The sequence below is a fragment of the Rutilus rutilus genome (genome assembly GCF_951802725.1).
Source record: "Rutilus rutilus genome assembly, chromosome: 9".
NCBI lineage: Eukaryota > Metazoa > Chordata > Actinopteri > Cypriniformes > Leuciscidae > Rutilus > Rutilus rutilus.
In genome coordinates, this window is record NC_140223.1 from 15,640,504 (window position 1) to 15,662,070 (window position 21,567).

A 21,567-nucleotide genomic window follows, 5' to 3' on the forward strand; every position below is an offset into this window, starting at 1 on the left:
AAATTCGCAAAGATTAAAATGAAACTCATCCATTCTCCATCATATATTTTGCCACTTTATTTTTCAACAAAACACACAGTAGCCATTAAAGATCTGCAGTATTTGTTTTCCCTATGTTGTGCTGGTCAATATGGCAGACATCTTGGAAGAAATACCTAGTTAGTCTTTTTTTTTTATATTCTGCAAACAAATGATATTCATCAGATCATGTGATCTCAACATGGCGGCCCCCATGAGGTGACCCCTCTCCATGTATAGCAGATCCTAATGTGAGTGGGATCTTCACCTCATTTGCTACATATTTTTTAATTTCTTTACAAAAGTTTTTATTTCTTCAACTTTTTATAATGAGGGGAAATTACCAAGTGCACCTTTAAAAGTGCATACATTTTTAACTAGATATTTGTAAAAAATAAAGACAAACCTGCTTGTTTGTATCAGTATTAAAAGATAAGTATAAGAAACGTTAAAAATTCTAAATACATTTTAGACACCTATAAATAAGTCACTGAAAAAGGGCATTACTTCTCGGTAATTCAATAGTACGGTGGTAGTGAGAAGTCTGCTACTCTACTGCACTATCACGGTCGATGGCAGCGTAAAAGACCAACATCGAAGATATAAATTGCTTTCAGGGTCATCCTAAAATATCCTTTCTATTTTTGTCTCATTGAGGAAAACGATATCGACATAATCCAAAGCTGACGGGTAATACACTAAATTAAAATATAATAAAAAAGGTCTAGGAAACTTTTGATAAGAGCTTGGTGAAAATGACGTCAGCATAAAGCTCGATGAATTTTAGTGTTGACGATCAAATCGTCCAAATAGATGACAGTGAGGCCAACCGGCAGTCAGCAATGGCTTTTATTTTGAAAATGCCGCACTGCTATACAGCTGAGCATGAGTCATTTCCTGTGGCTGTTGTTGTCGCTTATTGCTGCTGTCAGGACGGAAGAGTGGTTGCAGGTATGCATGTGTCCCTTCACTTTACCTTATCTCTGTTATGACACTTTTAACTCTTTTTAGCCTAAAAGTATGTAAACATCACTATGTACTCGTTGCCGAGTCTGAAATCAAATCTAAACAGCGGTAGTGGACTCAAAAGCTAACCTAGACCGCTAATTCTTGCCGGTTCATCACTCACATGGGCTTTTTTTTAATGAAACAATCTGTAAATGGTATCTGAAAATGTTACTTTGAGATCATTATTGGTAACCAAACAAGAGCTAATAATTATCATATATTATAAACCCCCCCCCCTTGCTCAGTTGGTTAATCTTTTACTATGAAGTTCTGGCTTAGTTAGGATAGCTTAAGTGCTAGTTAAAGGTCCTAGTACAACATATACAGGTGATCAGAGTCCTGTTGTGGAAATAAATTAATATACTGGTACTAGAACATATTATATCCTATATAAGTCAATACTTTTGACAGTGCTGAGCTATTTATGACCTTCAGATCTTTTTTTTATATATAACAGCCATTCTCTAAAGATTAACATTTATGCCACTCAGTGTTTTATTGGAGAAGATTAACCACCATCATTACTTTTAAAGTTTGATTTGGGATGTTTATCTGCCCTCAGCAAACTTACCAAGACCTCACTGAGTAACATTATACGTTTGTTTTATGTGTGCAGGTGTTTGAACTGTAAATAGTTGTGGGAGATGGATGCAAATGGAGCAGAATGTGAACAGCCACAGAAAAGACTAGGACCTAAAGACAAGCAGAATGGCAGTTCTACAGGTTTGTTAAGCTGAGAGGAAGCTGATGTAATTATCGTCTGGCAGCCACCATGTAAGCCTCAGATGAACAGATCAAGGGTCAGGACCAGAGATAAAACGTCCTGTGGAGATAAACAGACCTGCCATCATCACTGATGGATTCGTCATTGATCTTAAAGTCCGTATGGAATGAAAATTCACCCTATCTTTTATCTAAAGAAAAACATTTTGACCTCGTCTAATAAAAATACACTTCTCTCTGGTGATGTGTGCAGGACTTTTCCAAACATTTAAACTCCACCCCTGGAGCCTCGCATTCACCTCCACTTTTGAGTGCAACAACTCATCGCAAAATCAAACCAATAACAGATGCATAAAACTATGTCCCCATCCTTCTTTTTTGTTCAATAAGCCATTACACAGATGTATGTCACAATATGGAAGATCTGTCGGTAATTCTGTTTCATCTTGACTTTAATCATAATGACAAATCATACCCCTTTATAATATGTAATATTTGTTTTCACAGATCGTTTTTTGCTTGATGTTGTTGAAATAATCAGTAGTGTTTGTGAACTCGCTTTTGTACTTGTTGCATGTTGTTTTAAAACATATAATAATGAAATCATATGTTAAAAGCTTGTGTACTGTACCCACAGATTCATCTCTGAGAGAGAGAAAGCAGCAGGACAGGGAAGAGCGTCTCTCTTTAGTGTTGTGGAAGAGGCCTTTTATCACACTACAGTATTTCTTCCTAGAGACCCTTGTTACCCTGAAAGAATGGACGTGGAAGTAAGCGATCAAACTTTTATTGTACACTCGTAATTTAATTTTGAGTGTCTTTTTAGGTAGTTTAGCTAATGTATTTGCATCTGACATTGTATGGTGAAAATAAGGGTACGTTTACACATCAATCATGTACTAAAAACAGAAAAGTTTTTACTTTAGTTTTTTTGCGTACAGACGACAATACTGTCAAAACGATCTGCGAAAACGGATTGGAATGGATTATTCATGCCAGGCCAGTAGTTGGCGATGTCACTTTGTAAAAAAACACTACCCTCCTATAGACTGAACACATGATATGCATGCGCATGACATCACCATTTTCACAAATCCATGTTTTTGTAGTTTACACGGAGACATAATGGTATCATTTTCAAAAACTTGCACTTTGAAACCAGTTTTCAAAAGTTCAGGCCCCCAAAACACTGTTGTCACGTAAATGAATGGCTAAAACACATATGTTTTTTGCTTTTAGTTGAAAACAGTGTCATGTAAATCAATGCTAGACAAGTGAAAAAAAGTGATATTTTACAAGTATCATTCAGAATCTTTTCTTAAAAGGCAACTGAATGCAATACACATTACCGCTGAAAGAGTTAGCATGTTTTTTTTTTTTTTTTTTTACCTTAGCAATGATGCATTAAATTGATCAAAAGTGACAGTAAATACATTTATAATGTCTAAAAAGATTTCTATTTCAAATAAATTATCAAAGAATCTTGAAAAATGCATCACGATTTCTACAAATATATTTATATATATATATATATATATATATATAAATAGAGGACAGTTATTTTGAATTGTAATAATATTTTACAATATTACTGCATTTATGATCAAATATATGCAGCCTTGTTGAGCAGAAGAGACTTCTTTTAAAAACATTTAAAATATCTTACAGAGCGATGAGATACTTCAAAATATATGGTTTATTGTGATTTTAATTAATTTACAGTCTTCATCACATCCACCTTTTAATAATGCATATTGCAGCATTAATGTTAATTTATTTTATTTTATTTGTTTACAGGCTTTGGCAGAGAAAAGGTGTGGTATTTTTGACCATAGTCCTTTTTTCATTTTTCTCAATGGCTTACTCAATAGAAGGAACGCATCAGCAGGTGAGCACAGTATTTGCCTGTTGGTCACAAATCTGTAGCCAGAATCATGATTTTGCTGCTTTAGATATATATATTGATCTTCTTATGATCAAAGCTTCTGCAATGTAGTAATTTAGCAGTTCTGTTTTGTTCACATGCTCTAATAGAGTAGCTTCTTAGCTACTCTTTAATGCGTTTGCCATTGTTTGTAGTATGTACAGTACCTGGAGAAGAAGTTCCTGTGGTGTGCCTACTGGGTAGGCCTGGGTATTTTGTCTTCGGTTGGTCTCGGAACTGGATTGCACACGTTCCTCCTGTACCTGGTAAGAGTTTAAACAGTGGACTGAAATTTAGTCTTAATTTCTCATTCTAGGGAGTGTTTTCTGGATGAAAGTTTGTTTGATTTTTCTCTAAAAGTAAACTTTTACTGTATATATGTGGCAAAACGCACAACAAAACTAATAAACATAAAAGTCAAGTTTTTACTTGATTGGGTCTTTGAATGCGGTAACGTCGGGTATTCCCCTAGATTAACTGTCAGGGGCCCAGTGCTCTGTCAAAAGGGAAGAGTATTTGTGCTGGATGTTCCACTGAAGTTTATTAATAGTGTGACAGTGAGAGCATGTGCCTCTCTCTGCTTCTCTGCAGCAGATCTTGTAAGCAGAACCTTTCAGCAGTTTCCACTGACTCAGATTGAACTGCTAGACAGCGGTCAGGAGTGTCCACTTCCACTGGCTGTGGTGAAGTCACACCCCTCCTTTGTCACTGGGGAATTCTAGTACTTTGCGCTCGGTTTGTGTGTCTATGGGTGGCATTGTGAAAGAATGGGATGTGAAAGTGCAAATACACACAATGTTTCGCCATCAGACTTTTTTGTATAAAGATGAACAATTTTTTTCACACATCAAGCTCTATTTTTTTGTCTTTTTAATTGTTTATAGGATCTTGTAAAGGGGCTGTCAAAGCAAAAGTAACTTAAACCGTTCTGTAATATTTATTTTATCAATGCAAAATCAATTTTGAATTGATTATTTTTTTTTTTTGCCTTTATACACCTAACATTACTTGAGTTGTGGGAAAAAAGGCACCTTTACTATAAAGACAGTATTTTCTAGATAGTATTTTAATAATGTACTTTGTTTTTAGTAGTGAAGTAGTTATAGTATATAGTAGTTATATAATAGTGAAGTATTTATTATGTCACATGATCCTTCAGAAATCATTCTAAAATGCTGATTTGCTGCTCAAGAAACATTTATTACTATTATCAATGTTGAAAACAGTTGTGCTGCTTTTCACCCAAAAATGAAAATTGTCATGTTGTTCCAAACCTGTATTAAAGAAACTCATACAGGTTTGGAACAACATGAGGCTGAGTAAATGATGACAGAATAAAATTATTAAAATAATAAACTATCCCTTTATTATTTTTTTCAAGATTCTTTGATCCAAGTTCAAAATAACAGCATTTATTTTAAAATATTTGTAGCAAAAACGTCTAATACAAGGATTTTTATTTTTTTTAAATCAAAACTACTTATCGTCTGCATCTAATGATTGAGTTGGGGAAGTGGCTTGTGTCGGGTTTCAGTGCCTGGGAAATAAACTCAATTGCACTGAGTAACCAGATAAAACAGTTGCTGTTTAGGCTCTTTGCTGTGACACCATCATGAGCTCATACCTCTGAATGTGATTAACCAATGGTGGTCCTGACTGGCTGACATCACATCTGACTGTAAAGATCCCAACAGTCAGCAGAGTAACCTAAGACCCCCATCAAAATTTAGACTGGGTTTAGGTTTAATTATTAATTTTTAGTGCAGGTCTTGGATATCTCTTTGCATTCTGTTCCTTATAAAACAACTTTTGATGTGACAATCTGAAGGTTTCTCTATCATTTGTTGCATCTGTGTAGTATTTCTTATTAGATTATGATTGATTTGGATGGAGCCATCCACTAAATGGTACCACCTGAGTCATTTGTGCCTCCTTCGGTTAAAGAAGGTTAATCAGAGGTTAGAAATGCTAGACATGGTATATTGTCCAGTCTCCTCTCCCACATATATTCTCCCACGGATCGACTGACTGTGGGAAGGTATGACATCACTGTCTGTTTTCACTTAGTAAATGAATTTTCATTTCGTCTTTGTGGTTCGTCCATCGCGCTGCATTGAGGTCACAAGCTTTTTGCAGTTGCATTGAACCGCACAGACATATGTGGTAGTTTTACGTAGTTGATCAGCAAACAATTGTTTGTTTTTTTTAAACAATTTATTTTATTTTTTTTTACAGTCGGTATTATCACTGTAAAGCTGCTTTGAAACAATTCATATTGTTAAAAGTGCTATATTAATGAATGTGACTTGACTTAACTCGTGAGTAGGGTGGTCCTTATCAAGTCCACATTTTTTTGTGTGCAAAATGTTAGTGTCTTAACCTCTTAAACTGTTCCTTTTAACTTCAAAATTAGAAATATGCAAAAATGTTGACAAAAAAAATTATATTTAGAGGTAGCTCAATCTTGTGGAAGATTGCCTATGTTAACATTTACATTTAGTCATTTAGCAGACGCTTTTATCCAAAGCGACTTACAAATTAGGACTAAATTAAGCGAGTCATCACGAAGAGGCAAAAAACAACAACAACGCAAGAAGTGCTCAAAATACGAAGTTCAGGCATTATTCAGAGTAGCAGAAGCACGATAAGTGAGGTTTTAGAGGGAAAGGTTGTTTTTTTTAGTTTTTTTATGAAGTTAAGTGCTCACGGAAGAGATGGGTTTTCAGCTGTTTTTTGAATGTTGTCAGGGATTCTGCATTCCGGATGAGGGTGGGGAGAGTGTTCCACCAGCATGGAACTGTGAATGAGAATGTTCTGGAAAGTGATTTTGTGGCTTTCTGTGATGGAACCACGAGACGTCGCTCGTTGATCGATCGTAGGTGTCTGGTAGGGATGTAGGCTCGTAGGAGTGAGTGAAAGTAGGAGGGAGCTGAGCCTGTGATAGATCTGTAAGCAAGCGTCAATGCCTTGAACTTGATGCGAGCCGCCTTGTAGCCAGTGCAGAGAGATGAACAGAGGAGTGACGTGGGCCCTTTTGGGCTCGTTGAAGACAAGACGAGCTGCAGCATTCTGGATCATCTGTAGAGGTTTGGTTGCACATGCTGGAAGTCCGGCCAGAAGAGCATTGCAGTAGTCAAGCCTAGAAATGACCAGGGCCTGGACGAGGAGTTGTGTTGCGTGCTCAGTTAGGAAAGGCCTGATCTTCCTGATGTTGTGCAGCGCAAACCTGCATAATGTTAAGCTGTGCGGCGTTATTGTGATATGCAAGTAATATTAAAAGTTGCTGCAAATGAACTACATTTTATTGAAATCAGAGCAACACTGACATGACAACAATGACAACAATCTCAAAAAAGCACAAAGTTTTCAACAATCCCTCATTTCTGATGCTCAGCAGCCAGTGTTGACTTTTTGCAGTCTGGATAGATCCGTCGGTGATCTTCCACCACATGAAGGAGAAACTGCTATTGTTCTTCAGAGTGTGTGAGATAGCCATTGTATTCTTGAATCAGAGCCACTCCTCTCTCGACTACTTTCATTGCATGTATGGTTGCCTGTGCCTCCTGATAATCTGCTTGATTCGGCCAAAGTTCCGGGTCAATTTCAAGGAATGTAATGTAATTTTTTTTAACCAAAAAATGTGCTCTAAACCCAAACAATAACCAAGGTGATCATCAATAGAAATATGTATTGATTCCACCAGGAAAGGTAAATCTGCTAAAACGGGTCATGGATGGATTAATTTGGATTTAGTTTCTACAATAAGTAAACTGAGATATGTATCTTTAGGAATATATGGTGCATTAGATGTTTTTATGGAGATTCTTTTGGAATTTTACTAGCCAGGTACAATACCAATTCAAATGATCTGTTTTTACGAAAATCATCAATCTCAGAAAGTTTAAAGCTATTGAGCTACCAGTAATTATTATGTTACTGCCAGACAAATTGGCATGCTGTATTTTCTTATATAAAGGAACAATTTGAAGGGTTAAGAGCATGACAATTGGAGACTTTAAAAATAAGGACCACCCTACTCGTGAGGTACTATTCTTAGAAATGCATCAAGCTGTGCATGTGACAGCGCTAAAGCAAGAAATGTTCATGCTCACGTGAAGTTTTATTTCAGTCTGTAAACATGTGATTGCATCATTTCCTCCAGGGTCCACACATAGCTTCTGTCACCCTGGCTGCATATGAATGTGGCTCGGTGAACTTCCCTGAGCCGCCCTACCCAGCTCAGATAGTGTGTCCGGAAGAGGAGGTCTTAAAGGAGAGCATCTCATTGTGGACCATCATGGCGAAGGTCCGCCTGGAGGCCTGCATGTGGGTGAGTGCTTTCACACCACAGTCTTGGCCCATTACACACAGTGCTCCAGCTAATTGAGCTGTTGGGTTTCAGTAGAGCAGGGTTCGAACTAAACTCTGCTGGAAGTTGACCTTCTGGAATGGGATTCAGCAGGCTGAAATGGCAGCCAAAAAGTATAGGTCACTCACACTGGTTTTTGAGGATGTGTACATATTCCAGACCCTGCAACAAGTACAATATAATTATTATTATTATATCAATATTATATATTTTTTAATACATTTAAAATAATATAAATGTATGTATTGTAATAAATTAGATTTTTTTTTATGTAATAGATTTATAATATAATAATTATAAATAATTTAGAAGAATATATATATATATATATATATATATATATATATATATATATATATATATATATATATATATATATATATATATATATATATATATATATATAATTAATTCTGTTAAAATAAGCTTACTATGTACTGGGATCAATGCAGCTTCTTGATTGAAGTTTGCATTTTTTCACAACTTTTAATAATATGAGACTGCCAAAATGAGAAGATCCTCCATGTTTGGTCTTAAAGCTACAATATGTAAGAATTTTGTAATAAAATATCCAAAAATCACTTGCACAGTGTGATATATTTCCTGCAGTTGTGTACTTACAATATCCTAAAAGTTCCCAAAGATTTTTAATTCCAGGGAAATTCCAATTTTGAATAATGTCCCTGACTCCCTGTTCACTTGTCGCCTGTCAATGACGTAATATCCGCGTTATCACTTGTTTCCGCTTGTACTGCCATAGTAATAACCATGCCGACAGACGTGTCATGGAAAGAAATTACACGTTGTAGCTTTAAGATGCCAATCTGTGATGTTTTGATCCTTTGCTAAGACAAACTTCTTTTTGGCATATAAATTGACATTTCAATTTCCAAACCTGACCTATAATAAGCAGTGAAAGGCTTCTGCGTATTTGCGTGTTCTCAACATAACGTCTTGTTTGTGACGACTCGCAGAACTCAGAAGCTGTTGTTTATGATAGATCACACTTTTGTCTTCTTTAGGCTCATAATGTGTGACTGTGTTTGCAGGGTGCGGGCACGGCTATTGGAGAGCTGCCTCCTTACTTCATGGCGCGGGCGGCACGGCTTTCTGGAGCAGATCCTGATGATGAAGATTATGAGGAATTTGAGGAGATGCTGGAGCAGGCACAGAGCGCACAGGTCTGGATTTCATCCCAGAATCTCATGTCATATACTGGACCCATGTGTCCAAACTAACAGTTAACCTTCATACGGACATTAGCTCATTAGGAGCTCCGGTAGATGTTCAAAGCTCAACTAACTATTTCCTTCTAGTGGTCATGCCTTTATGAAGCTGACAGTGATGCCCCCCCACATTATGCAGCAGATACTGTATCCTGTTGGTGGGAGGGGTCCCTGTATCCTATTCCCATGAGTCCCCACTATTGTGGTTCACTTATGCAGGTCACATGATTTCTTGGAAGGGCTCTCCCCTGACTTCCAGTAAACCCTTTGAGCAGCGGGTGACTCAGAGTCAGAGCTTCCCTTTAATCATTGCCTCTTAGTGTCTAAGTGGGACCCCACATGGTCTGCGCCTTCACACAAGACTTTTAATTGGTCATCTTTAACAATGTTGTATTCCACCTCAAGGTCTAGTGATTAATGCCACCCTTTTTAGATATCAGTTGTTGTTGTTGTTTTGAGTAATTATTTTAGGCATAATGTTAAATGTTTCTTTGTTTTTGCCTTAAAATACTGTAGAATAGCTGAAAGCTGATTCCAGAAATTGTTCTACTAAAATGATATAAAATATTTATTTTATGTAAAAAAAAAAAATGAGTAAATGTATTACATTTAATAATTGTATTATAATATTTTAACATTATAATTATATTATTATTTTTAATTATTTAATATAATAATTTGTTTTATATAAACATTTTTTAAAACAATATTAAACCTATTTTACAGTATATAACAGTAAAAACAGTTTTAGAGATTGTTTAGTCCTTGCAGACTTATGATCACTTTTCCATGCCAAGTCTACATTTTTAAATTGTCAAATTTCTTACAGGATTTTGCATCAAGAGCCAAGCTTGCAGTGCAAAACATGGTGCAGAAAGTGGGATTTTTTGGAATTCTGGCTTGTGCCTCTGTAAGTTTTTACCTTTTTATTTTTTTTACTTGATGTCTTAATCATTGCTTGGTTTGTAATTGCAGAATTTAAATGGTTCACAGCATAGGTGTAATTTGATAGGTGACAACCCCCCCCCATGGAATTAATAATCAATTATATAGGCTACATCACACGTTCAGAGCTTTTATAAGCGCCAAGTTCCCGTCCGAACTGAACGAACCAATCAGCGCAATGACAGAAGCCTGGTTTATTTACATATATTATACATACATTACATTGTGATAAGTTGCGCGAGTCGCTCCTATTGTTACAACGATGAAAAAATGTGCGACCAATTTGAGTTCTGTCGAGAATGCCACCAACATTTATTAGAAATCTTTTTAAACTACTCATGATCACCCTTACTAGAATTTATCACATTATATTTTAGCTATTTACTGTGGTAAATTTTGACTAACTTGTTTCAGAATTTATAATAGATAATCTGTTAAGGGAATAGATTTTTTTTTTTTACTATAGATTTTTATTATAACTGTGTGGCATGTTGTAGCTTCTCAATGTTTAGGTTGATATTTTTCATAACAAATGCTATAGATATAAAAAATAAATAAAAAATCTACATTGGCCTAAGCATGGTAATGAGGAGCTATCAATGGTCTTACTGTAATTATAGCCTTAATATAACAAATGTGACAGTTAAACAAGAATTGTTACTTTTTCATTAGGGCAAGCGCAACATAGAATCAAAAGACTGGACCTTCTTGAATTGTTGACTAAACAATCTGTGTAAAATCTGTTCTGTCCTAATGATGACTGATGTTAAAAAAAACCTGGCCTTCAGAAATTCTGAGATGACAGAATCAATAAGAGTCTGGTGAACTTTTAAGAAGTTGTAAATAAAGTATTTCTATATAAGAAAATGTTAACGTAAACGTTAGTTTGACTTCCCATGGCACTTTGAAGTTGAACATTGTCAAACTGATAAGGTTCCAAGTGCTTAAATAATAGAAATATATCGTGTAAACAAGTAATTGTTAACTAGGCTATTACTTTTTTGCAGTTATGTTACCAACCAACTTTGCATGTGAGGATGGTACCACAAAAGACCATTTTGCAAAAATAAATAAATGCATAAATCTCATGGGACCATGCACTGGGACCCTGCTAACATGGGTCACACGTCAGTCCCCCCAGCCCCCAATGGTGAAACCAAAACTATGCCCTTTGTTCACAGTAGCTTATATAATAAATGTGTTATATAGTTTGTTTAATGTACACTGGGTGTTGTAAGAATAGTTTTTTCAAATGCATTTGTCAGATTATTGTCTTTTTGTGCTTACTAGTACTTATGCATTGCATATCTGTTTGTCAGATCCCAAATCCCTTGTTTGACCTGGCTGGAATCACCTGTGGTCATTTCCTGATTCCATTTTGGACCTTCTTTGGAGCGACTCTCATTGGAAAGGCCGTTATTAAGATGCACATTCAGGTACACAGAGTAAAAAACAAATGTTAAACACTTTTTGAGTGCGTCATTCCTAAAGAGATGATTCCCATTATTCTCAATGTATTTTTTTCAGTTGATCGGTGCCATTAGATCATCAAAGTCAGATCTTTGCATGTGGCTCTTTTTGAGTTTTAAATGTTGACTCAGCAGATTCTAGACAGCGGTGCATCTGATGTCTACAGAGCTGCTCATGTCATCCAAATGATCAAATCATGAGCGGGAGTGAGTCAGTGATCTCACCAGGTCTCCTAAAGACACTATCTGCCCCCCCCCCCAACAAAACAAATCTGCTACACTCGCCGCCTTGAAGAACATCCCGTTGATTCATTGTCTGACAATGTTTATCCACTCTTTGTTTCTCTACAGAAACTATTTGTTATCATAACATTCAGCAAGCACATAGTGGAGCAGATGGTCTCTCTGATCGGGTGAGTAATGACACCACCGTGAGGTGAATATGGACACCCTGTGTAAACAATGGTAAACATTATAGTGAATAAACAAGAACTACATGAATCAAGAACACCTGAAATTATAGCAGTCGTGCAAATTCTGAAGATGGTTTTGTTCTTATTTGGTTCGATGAGTGCTTTTTAGACATACAAAAATAAATATATTATTAATCATTACGTTTTTTTTTGCATGTGAATTACTTATCAAGTAGATATAGTTCCATATGTTTAAAAAAGAGGGTTTTTTTTTGCCAGGAAGAAACAAATGTCAACATGTAAATGCATTAGAGGAAACTAAAAAAAGGATCTAGCAAAGTTTATTGAACTCTTTCATGAACTGTGGGCAGCTCAGCGTTGCATGCAGACTCCTCTCAGACAGTCAGATGCTTACCATTGTTTATTCTGAATCATCTAAAGAATCGCATGTAGTTTCTGTTCCTTTATACCACTATATAGGACATGTGAATGGCTAAATATATCCAGGTTACATTTCACTCCAAAAAATCAGTACGAAAGATATGTTGCTTTATCTTATTTTAAGATTGAAAAGATCTTATCTTATTGTTTTATTGTGACATTATTTTGACATTTAATAGGTGTGTTCGACTTGAAGCGGCTCTGTGCAGACCGATTGGTGTAAGACATCAAGCTGGTGGCTCCGTGTGCTTTCCAAGCCGAACACACCTAATGACAGAATTTTCCGTCATTTATGACAACGCTTCCACGCCATTGACAGAATTTTCTGGAATTTTCAGAATTCGTTGAATTAAATATATATTTTTTATGGTAAGTGGTTGCACACAATTGATTTATTAAGATAAACTAAAATTTATTAAGTTCAACTTAATGCATTTGTTTAAATGTAGCTAAAATCAACTGTGCAACCACAATTGTTTTTTTTATCATATTCAACGAATCATTTTTTTCAGTGTATACAGTATTATATTACACGCTATTACACATATTCTGAAATGGGACAGAATCTCCGGATCAAAACAAGCGATAGAAGCATTGCTTAAGCACATGTAAAATAATGCGATCATTAAACAGCATTTAAATCAAAACTGCCTAAAATTACCGCATGAAATGTCAACCCAGGAAGAGATACGGACTGTGCAAGCATTAGGGGTGTTGATGGACTCAATCTACTCACTCAGTTCATTTCTTTTGATATATTGCATGTTCAGATATTCATACAACAAAATATTCTGGGGGCCATGAAAGTTTTGTGAAAATGATAAAAAATGCAGGTGGTGGCGGGGAAAGTTAATTGTCATTAAAATAATGTCAAAACCCTTAAGACTTTATTGCATTAAATGTCCTTATTAACCATGTAATGTTTTATGTTTGGTTTTAGGGTGAAATGTGATCATGTGATTGACCTTAACACTGTTTGTACCACATACTGAGGCCACTTATTAGTAAGCCTGAGAAGTCTTCACCATTTATGGTGATGTCTGTGCACAGATAGTTTAGATGATGTAGCACAGTGACTCAAAAGTAGAGATGTGGTCTCCATGTTGGCACTTTCAACGGCACTCAGAAGTAAAAATGAAATGACTGTTCATCTTTGAATGAGGCACAATTGCAGCTTCATAATTAAGCCACATCGAAAGAACTTCATAATTACGATCTGAGAATGTGGTCAACATGTTTCATTACCAGTAACCAGAGACCAGCAACGTTCAGAATTTTTAGTGTGGATCCTTTCAGTAGTATTTCTTTGCTTTTTTGATGTAATAAAGACATGGTAATTGCACCTTGAACTGGAAAGATGTGTGGTGCAGAAATATTATAATTGATCCTACATGATGGTTTAGTTTCACTGACATTCAAACCCCCCCCCCCAAAAAAAACTGGGCGGTTCTTCCTCCATTGCAGGGGTGACACAATATTGAGTCACTTCCTCATTAATTGCTTTAGAGCAGTTCCTACAGAAGCCTCTCTGCTATAAGTGAGGGTTCAGAGATCTGGTGCTTCATTCTTCTGGAGGCTTCACTGATGGAAAGCTGTTGTGTGCTTTGGGAGATCTAGTTGACTTCTGGCTGCTTCCATTCTTGGTAAGACTTTGCTAATCATTTCTTAAATTTTTTTTTTGGACAGTATTATCCCTGGAGTTGGAGCATCTCTTCAGAAACCTTTTAGGGAGTACTTGGAAGCCCAGAGAGCCAAGCTTCATAATCCAGCCGGCGAAGGAACCGCAGCGGTAAAAATCAATGATCTTTTTTTTTGTTTACTTCTGCACTTTATTTTTTTGTATTTTACTTTATTTTAACAAGAAACCAAATAAATAATAATAATAATAATATTGAAGCGTTCAGATGCAAAAGCCTCTAAGTGCCATCTGAAATTTTCTTCTAGAATGATCATTTTTATCAAGCGTATGTTTAAGTTCAGTAATTTCACTTCAATGGCAATGAAAATTACCTATTGACTGTCACTTAAATATACGAGCTTGATAAAAAATGATCATTCTAGAAGAACATCTCAAATAGGCTTTTGCATCTGAACTCTTCAATATATATGTATATATATGAGACCTTGCTTATTCCACTTTTTTTAATTTTTGTATTTATTTTTCTTAATTTATTTTAATATAATATAGGTTTAACATGGCCTAGAAAAACACCTTATTTATTAAGACAAATTTAATTTGGCCTTAAAAGCTTGTAATTTTTTAACCAAGTAATTCAGATTTTTTTTAAATATTTTATTTTTATATACGTTTTTTTCTTTCTCCCCCCCCCCGTGCAGGGTGAAAGCTGGCTCTCGTGGGTATTTGAGAAAGTGGTGCTGGTCATGGTGTGCTATTTCATTCTGTCCATCATTAACTCCATGGCACAGAGCTACGCCAAGCGTCTCCAGCAGAAGAAGTACACAGAGGAGAAAACAAAATGACGGACTCACAGAAAAACATCTCGCGCTCCTGTTTTGGAACCTACTAAAAATATTTAAGCTAAAACTGCTACATGAGCACTGATTTGTGTGTGCTTCTGTATGTTAACATTCATTCAGATCCCTTTAGTTACGTGAAGTCCCTCTTCATTTGTCTGTAGTGTGCTCTACTATTTAAAATCAGATTTAACATTTATAGAGAATTTTGTCTTTACAGAACCAAGGCAGTCTAGCTAATAGGCTGTGTGGAGTCATATTTGTTGCAATGCCTTATGCAACATTTGGAGGTCATGCTTCCATTGAAGTGAATACAGTTCTTAATCAATAGATTGACTTATTTAATTTCTGACATACAGGTATGGATGGGCAGGGTCGGTGTTGTGATTGGAATTTTCAGGGATAGTTTTTTTTTAATCAATATTGATGTCATTTTGTATTTCTTTAACTGTTTAAAAGAGGATAGCAATATCAACTCAGATCATCGTGGTTTCTAAATAGTTCGCACATCTTGTACATAATGTTTTGACTATACGCACATGATGTTTATTCTCCGGAGAACTTAAACCAAAATGTCACAAACTAGTGGATGTAACTTTTAACCCAAGAAACTGAAGATGTGATATTTTACATTTGTTTGTGCATTTCAACCTTTGACATTTGAACTAAAACCACAAGTTGATCCATACTTTACTCTTTTCTTATTTTGGGCTGAAATATTTGTGTGGCTAACTATAATTTCTCTCAGAACCAACATTAAATTGATTAATACATCTGCTGTGTCGCATGCGCGTTTTACGTTGATCTGTGAATTATTATCCCTCCCCCCAAAAAAAACTATGAAAGTGTATTTCTTTGGGCTCGGACCAATGGGTGACAAGTTGTAGGATGCAGGCCAAAAGCAGGTATGTGAAAGGCAATGAAATATCCATCTAACTATCTATCATTCTATCTGTTTGTCGTTCTGTCTGTCATCCTATCTATCATGCTTTGTCTATATCTGCCTGAAATTCTATCTATCTCTCTATCGTTCTGGCTGTCTGTTCTATTTGTTCGATCTGTCTGTCGTTCTATTTCTGTTTCTCTCTCTCTCTCACAGCTTATGTACTCACTTTCAGATGTAGCATGTTTTAGTATGTTGTGCTCATACAGCCACAAGTGTCCCATTCTGTCAGGTAGCTTATCAGACTGGTGTTGGCTGTAATTCATATGGCAACAGCAGTTTAATAGGCTGCCTGAAATTTTGGGTTTCGTCACCATCTGCATGTTTTCAGGGCTTAATTTTGTGCCAGAAATGTTGAACTGAAACTATTTACTAACTGGTGAATGTTCTCTCCAGTCTGATGGGTCTGAGCATTTAATGGATTATCTCCTGGTTTGAGGAGGCAGATAGGCTAGATCGTATGCGAACATATTCAAGTACAACAAATATTTAGTTTTTTATTGTAAACCAACTATAAATGTTGTGGTAAAATCAATCACTTCTTTTTCTCATTGCATTCAGCCGTTTCTTTAGGGGAAAGATGTCAAGGCCAGTTATATATTTTCCATGTCATAATATCACAATAAAAAGCATTGTGTTTGTCACACGTGTTTGAGTTTTTCCCCACTGATTAAAAAGCACTTTATAGTGTTTTTTCCTCATAGTTTGTTTGAACCATTAGCAACAAAGCATGACAGTTGGATGGGGGCCATATGGGAACTCTTCTTCAGTGCGAATTCAAACGCGTCATTAGTTTTATTTTATTTTTATGGGGCTCTTGTTGTTTGTGACGGGTCGTTGATTGTTGTATAGATGAATTGTCCTTTTTCCACTGCACTTGCAGATTAATTCAGGATAATGTAGATTCCATCAATCTATCGCAGTATTCCACCCTCCGCTGTACAATTCGAGTGTTCATTATCTTGTTACGTAGTAAAACTGCAGAATGTATTTACCAGAGCCGTTGAACAATTGTGAAACTGCTGTCTATCCTGTTTTTTCAGAGAGATTGACAGCGCGGAGCTTTTAAACCACGTGACCGCGTGGCGGTTAAATCAGAGCCCGTCTACGGACATTCTCTGGTTAAATCAAGATCAAAACATGTCGCAACTTTTCAACGGCTCTGGCTGAAGGTGAGCATTTGATTCAATAGTGATTTCTGTTTTTTTATTTGTCTCTGATTATTTATGACATAAATAATCAGAGACAAATAAAAACACTGAAAAAATAGTTGCCAATACTAACGAAATGCAGGCAATCTGTCATAAGTGGTAAGGTAATCATTAAACAAATCAGATATAGTAGTAATAATAATAATTAAAAAAAATTCAGCACTAATTCGAGGTCTTCTAAATTACGGCCAGATGTTTGTGCTTCCGTTGAAGCTCAAGATGCTCTTTGATTCATTTTCAAATCTTGTTAGAGAAAAAAACCCAGGGGCAAACTAATACATTTTGAAAGTCTTATTTTTCCAGTTCAACTTTCTTATGCTGACACTGCAGAATGGGTATTCATAAGTGGCTTGAAAAAATGAATAAACATCACAATTAAACATTGCTTTTATTTCATTAAAATATATTTCAATTATTCAAATACTTATACATTTGATCCATGGAATAGTTAGATAGATAAATATTTGTATATCACAAAATGATGAATTTAACTGCCCTGTTTTAACAAATATATTTCTTAAGAGGCAAGTTAAGTCATATAATATGGAATCATGAAATCAGTATTGTCAAATCTTTATGATAGGTGTGTGTAGCTGGAGATGATCTGCTCTAGTGCAGTAAAACTGTCCAGAAAATCCTCCTCAGAGATTCCAAACTTTGTATACTGATGAACATAAGCCCTACAGGAATAAAAAAAAAAACAAGTATAAAAAAATACATAAAATAAAAAGACACTACAGAAAATTTTCCAGTATTAATGCAACAGTATTTCTCACCTTGAGGCAAACATGTTCCAAGCCTTCCTGACTATATTGTCCAGTGGTTTTAATAGGTACTGGCTGTTACTGACCAAAGTGGCAGACTTTTCATATCCATTGAAAGCTACAGGGGAGTTCCATGTGCTGAAACAATTTTCTGTTTTAAGCCACGGCACATATAACGCAGGATCCTTAAAACCATCTGTTGATTAAAGTATTTTTCATGTTAGTTTCCTATCCACCTTATGTGACCAAAAAAAGTTTGAGAACCACTGTCTTACCCTAAATCACTATGGTAATCCTATTATAAGTGTTTATATTTTAGACCTGACTGGACTGTTTTCATGGGAAATTGCGTACATTCGTCACTTGTCCGTGCGTGTCTCGTCATATCTGTAAATAGAGAAAAGTTGCTCCGGCTACTTTGACGCGTGTATGATGAAGTGGCATAGTTGTCTAAACGAGCGAGAAAGGTCGACATGGAGCAGCTAAATCTCGAACCTCCGGGAATCACACGTTTTAAACAAACTCAGAACAGAGAGTCTGCTGGTAAAAAGAGAAAGCAACAGAGCTTGTAATAAAACAAGAATCAACAATGGCTTGGCTTTTCAGAGATGGCATGAACTGAGGGATTTGAAATGTTGTAAAAGCGACGCGGAGATGCCGTTTTTATCACTCAGAGCTGAAGCACAACCAAAACAATATTCTACCACAAAATGCATGCAGTTTTGTTTTTAACCCCTAGAGGGCCAAAAGTTAGTGTACCTTTAAAAAATGCTTGTTAAAGGATGTAAGTACAGTGAAGGGCTACTTGCCTGTAACTGCAGTAGAGACGTCTTTCCCCCGCAGTATTAGAAGATTAGCAAGTGAGGAATTGAAACTTTTATGCCTACTGTTTGTCACGCTCTCTCCTCCTGATGTGACGTTTACTGTCCAGTCAATTCCTTTAAAAAATAAAGCATTTTAGTTCCACAAAACCATTAATGTAGACAATCAATAAGTAATATTTTGCATTTCTTCATTATGTGTCGTATATAAAGCATCCTTCCTAATATTACATGAATATGTGACATCACAGCACTCACCTTCTTCCATCCTAGCGCTGGCGATGAGCATTTGACGTAAATGCTTGAGCAGACCAGGCCAGTTAAACACACTGTAGGCCAGAGACGTGCTGGACATCTGAGGAATGTTACTCAAGCTGAGCAGTTTGTACTCGGGGTGACACACCAGAGAACTCAGTAATTCCCCTGTAGACAGCAGATAAACACTGGTCATTTTTGCCTGATGACTCTCTGAAATTGGACGTGAACTGTGAGGCATTTGTACCTATTGGGTTTCTGTTGTAATGGCAGGGTGAATCAGCAGTATAAGCGGGCTGAAGAACGCTGCCCAGCTGGTGAGCGATCACCTTATTAATGTCACTGATGGACATGTGTTTGATGTTCATCAGATGGCTGCAGATTTTGTGCACAGTGTCATTCTCGTGAACCAGGATAGCATCAGAGAGCTGGTAGAGATGTGACAGCGTGAGCACAGAGTTGTAGTTTTGCACGATCACCTGGAAAGGAAAACAGAAAGAAAAAAAAAACAGCGATTAGAATAAGGATCAACGCCAAATAAGAGTGTCCATGATAAACTCTTTGTATTCATGTTGGTTTAATATAGTTTTGATGGCAAGACAAGACACCACACTTCCCCAGTTGATTAATCAGTACATTAAGACAGTTTTCTAAAATGTTGTTTAAATATGCAAATGCATCATTATCTAATTAAATATGCACTAATTTGCATACATTTCCAGAACAGACATCTGAACATTGGATGAAGCCAGGTTTAAAGTTCTTGTATCATTTTAGAGTAAAAGGTTTTTTACAGAGGGGGATTTGGGATCTATTTTTATCACTCCATATATCAGAAAATACTGTACATTCACCATGTTTTTAGGAATAAAATCAGGTGAATGATATATGAACAAACCACTGTGTAATAAAAAGTTACAACATTGATAAGAACGAAACTGTAAAGTTTGGTGTATGTAAATGGAACTGTACTGTACTTGACTGTGCATTAAAATCAACACTTAATTTTATTTTGGAAGTTTTCTTTCCATTAGTCTGAAAGCAGGCATGGAAGAAAATCTCAGACAGCGTGCGAATGCTTAATTGAGGTCTCTCTCACATCTTCTTGCGCTTGAATGGACAAATTCACACAAAATTAAGTCAAAATGCCCATCTTGGCAAGTATCCTAGTAGCCTTAGCATTACTACATTACTAAACTACTTAATTTTTTCTTTTCAAGAATTTCATCTTTTAATAAGTCATGACTGTTGTTTCACCCTAACATTTTGACTTTGACTAAAAAAAATTAATAAATCTAAATTAATTTGAAATCATGAACTGAAAACATGTTTAAAATATAAGGTCTATTCAAATCATTGAATATATGACTTACATTTTAAGGCGTTTTTGAACAAATTCATAGATCCCTACAAAAACAATTGTCATGTCAATGACCCAACTGCTACTACATCAATTATACATTAAAATACAAAAAGCTCACTACCTCACCAGCTCCATAGGGCCATGTTATTTGATTTAGGATGAAGGACTGGGGGTACAAGTCCCTCAAACGTTGAGTGATGTAGGTACCCACACCAGAACCGGTGCCACCTGCAACACTCATCATGGTGAAAATCCCTGCAAGACGATCACATCGCTCGATCTCCATCCGCACCATATCCTCAACAGCCTCTTCATGACGTGGTCCATGAACACAGAACCTTCAGAGAAGAACAGTAAACTGAACTCACACATGAAAAAACAAACACACATTAAGAGCTCAAACTTTGTAAGCTGATCTTCTTCTTACCCATTTGCCCAGTTGTTTCCAGAGCCCTGCTTCTGGGAGAAATGTGCTTTGTCTCCATACCTCCATCTTCCAGATTTTGAAGCCTTGGCTATTGCTTGAGAGATAACCTTGGGCTCCATATCAACAAGTACTGACCGTGCCACAAGTTCTGTGAGACATAAACATTGCGAACTTTATAGATATCATATTACAGAGGTATTAGAAAACATAAGTGAGTTGTGTTGTTGAACCTACCTCCAGTTGAGCTTTCATAAAAGAATCTCTCATCGCTGCATTGCTTGTACTTCTTTCTGTTCGGTCCATTTGAGTCATCGCTTATGACACTGAAGAGCTCGTGTCCGATCTGATTCCCACACTGACCCAACTGTAAGCTTACAATTGACATATCTATCTACGGGCTCTATCTGTCCACATTACCCATTCAACGATACGACAAACGTCTCACACGATCTCATAGCATTATGTGAGTAGCCTAACGTTACACAACTCCCAAAAGTGTAGCTATAGCAACGTTTACCTCATGAGACAAATTCCCTGGATGTCAGTGTACTGTACGGAGAGTCGAAACAAAGCTATTAAATACACAATACCAAGTAGCATTAAGTCACTACTTTACAAAAAAAAACTTTTACAAAGTAAAAGAAGAGAATTTGTGCCTACAGTTGAAGGCGGGTGCAGGTTTGTAAGCGTCGGAACTGATGCATGATGGGACTGAGAGCTACAGTGAAATACATCTCTACAACCATCAGATGGCGCACAAAACATACCTTCT

General features: G+C 36.3%; 2 protein-coding genes across 2 annotated transcripts; one reads left to right on the forward strand and one right to left on the reverse strand.

The window, feature by feature from the left end:
* Nucleotides 1–852: 852 nt before the first annotated feature.
* vmp1 (vacuole membrane protein 1) lies at nucleotides 853–15,784 on the forward strand. Its single transcript, XM_084418407.1, has 12 exons — nucleotides 853–969; nucleotides 1,643–1,749; nucleotides 2,387–2,519; nucleotides 3,547–3,637; nucleotides 3,829–3,939; nucleotides 7,836–8,003; nucleotides 9,092–9,223; nucleotides 10,098–10,178; nucleotides 11,533–11,649; nucleotides 12,034–12,095; nucleotides 14,223–14,325; nucleotides 14,874–15,784. Exons 2-12 carry the CDS (start codon nucleotides 1,671–1,673, stop codon nucleotides 15,015–15,017), a joined length of 1,221 nt encoding a protein of 406 aa, XP_084274533.1. The 5' UTR covers nucleotides 853–969; nucleotides 1,643–1,670; the 3' UTR covers nucleotides 15,018–15,784.
* A 1,751-nt stretch (nucleotides 15,785–17,535) lies between these two features.
* On the reverse strand, nucleotides 17,536–21,508 carry tubd1 (tubulin, delta 1). Its single transcript, XM_084418406.1, has 8 exons — nucleotides 21,030–21,508; nucleotides 20,796–20,943; nucleotides 20,490–20,706; nucleotides 19,253–19,484; nucleotides 19,009–19,173; nucleotides 18,739–18,867; nucleotides 17,942–18,125; nucleotides 17,536–17,845 (listed from the first exon to the last, which is right to left on the reverse strand). Exons 1-8 carry the CDS (start codon nucleotides 21,178–21,180, stop codon nucleotides 17,740–17,742), a joined length of 1,332 nt encoding a protein of 443 aa, XP_084274532.1. The 5' UTR covers nucleotides 21,181–21,508; the 3' UTR covers nucleotides 17,536–17,739.
* Nucleotides 21,509–21,567: the final 59 nt, after the last annotated feature.

Coding starts and splice junctions, on each gene's coding strand:
- vmp1 (XM_084418407.1), top strand. CDS start 1,671: ATGGATGCAAATGGAGCAGAATGTGAACAGCCACAGAAAAGACTAGGA. Junction 3,940..7,835: donor ACACGTTCCTCCTGTACCTG/GTAAGAGTTTAA, acceptor CATTTCCTCCAG/GGTCCACACATAGCTTCTGT. Junction 11,650..12,033: donor TTATTAAGATGCACATTCAG/GTACACAGAGTA, acceptor GTTTCTCTACAG/AAACTATTTGTTATCATAAC.
- tubd1 (XM_084418406.1), bottom strand. CDS start 21,180: ATGTCAATTGTAAGCTTACAGTTGGGTCAGTGTGGGAATCAGATCGGA. Junction 20,944..21,029: donor TTATGAAAGCTCAACTGGAG/GTAGGTTCAACA, acceptor TATGTCTCACAG/AACTTGTGGCACGGTCAGTA. Junction 19,174..19,252: donor TTACAACAGAAACCCAATAG/GTACAAATGCCT, acceptor TGCTGTCTACAG/GGGAATTACTGAGTTCTCTG.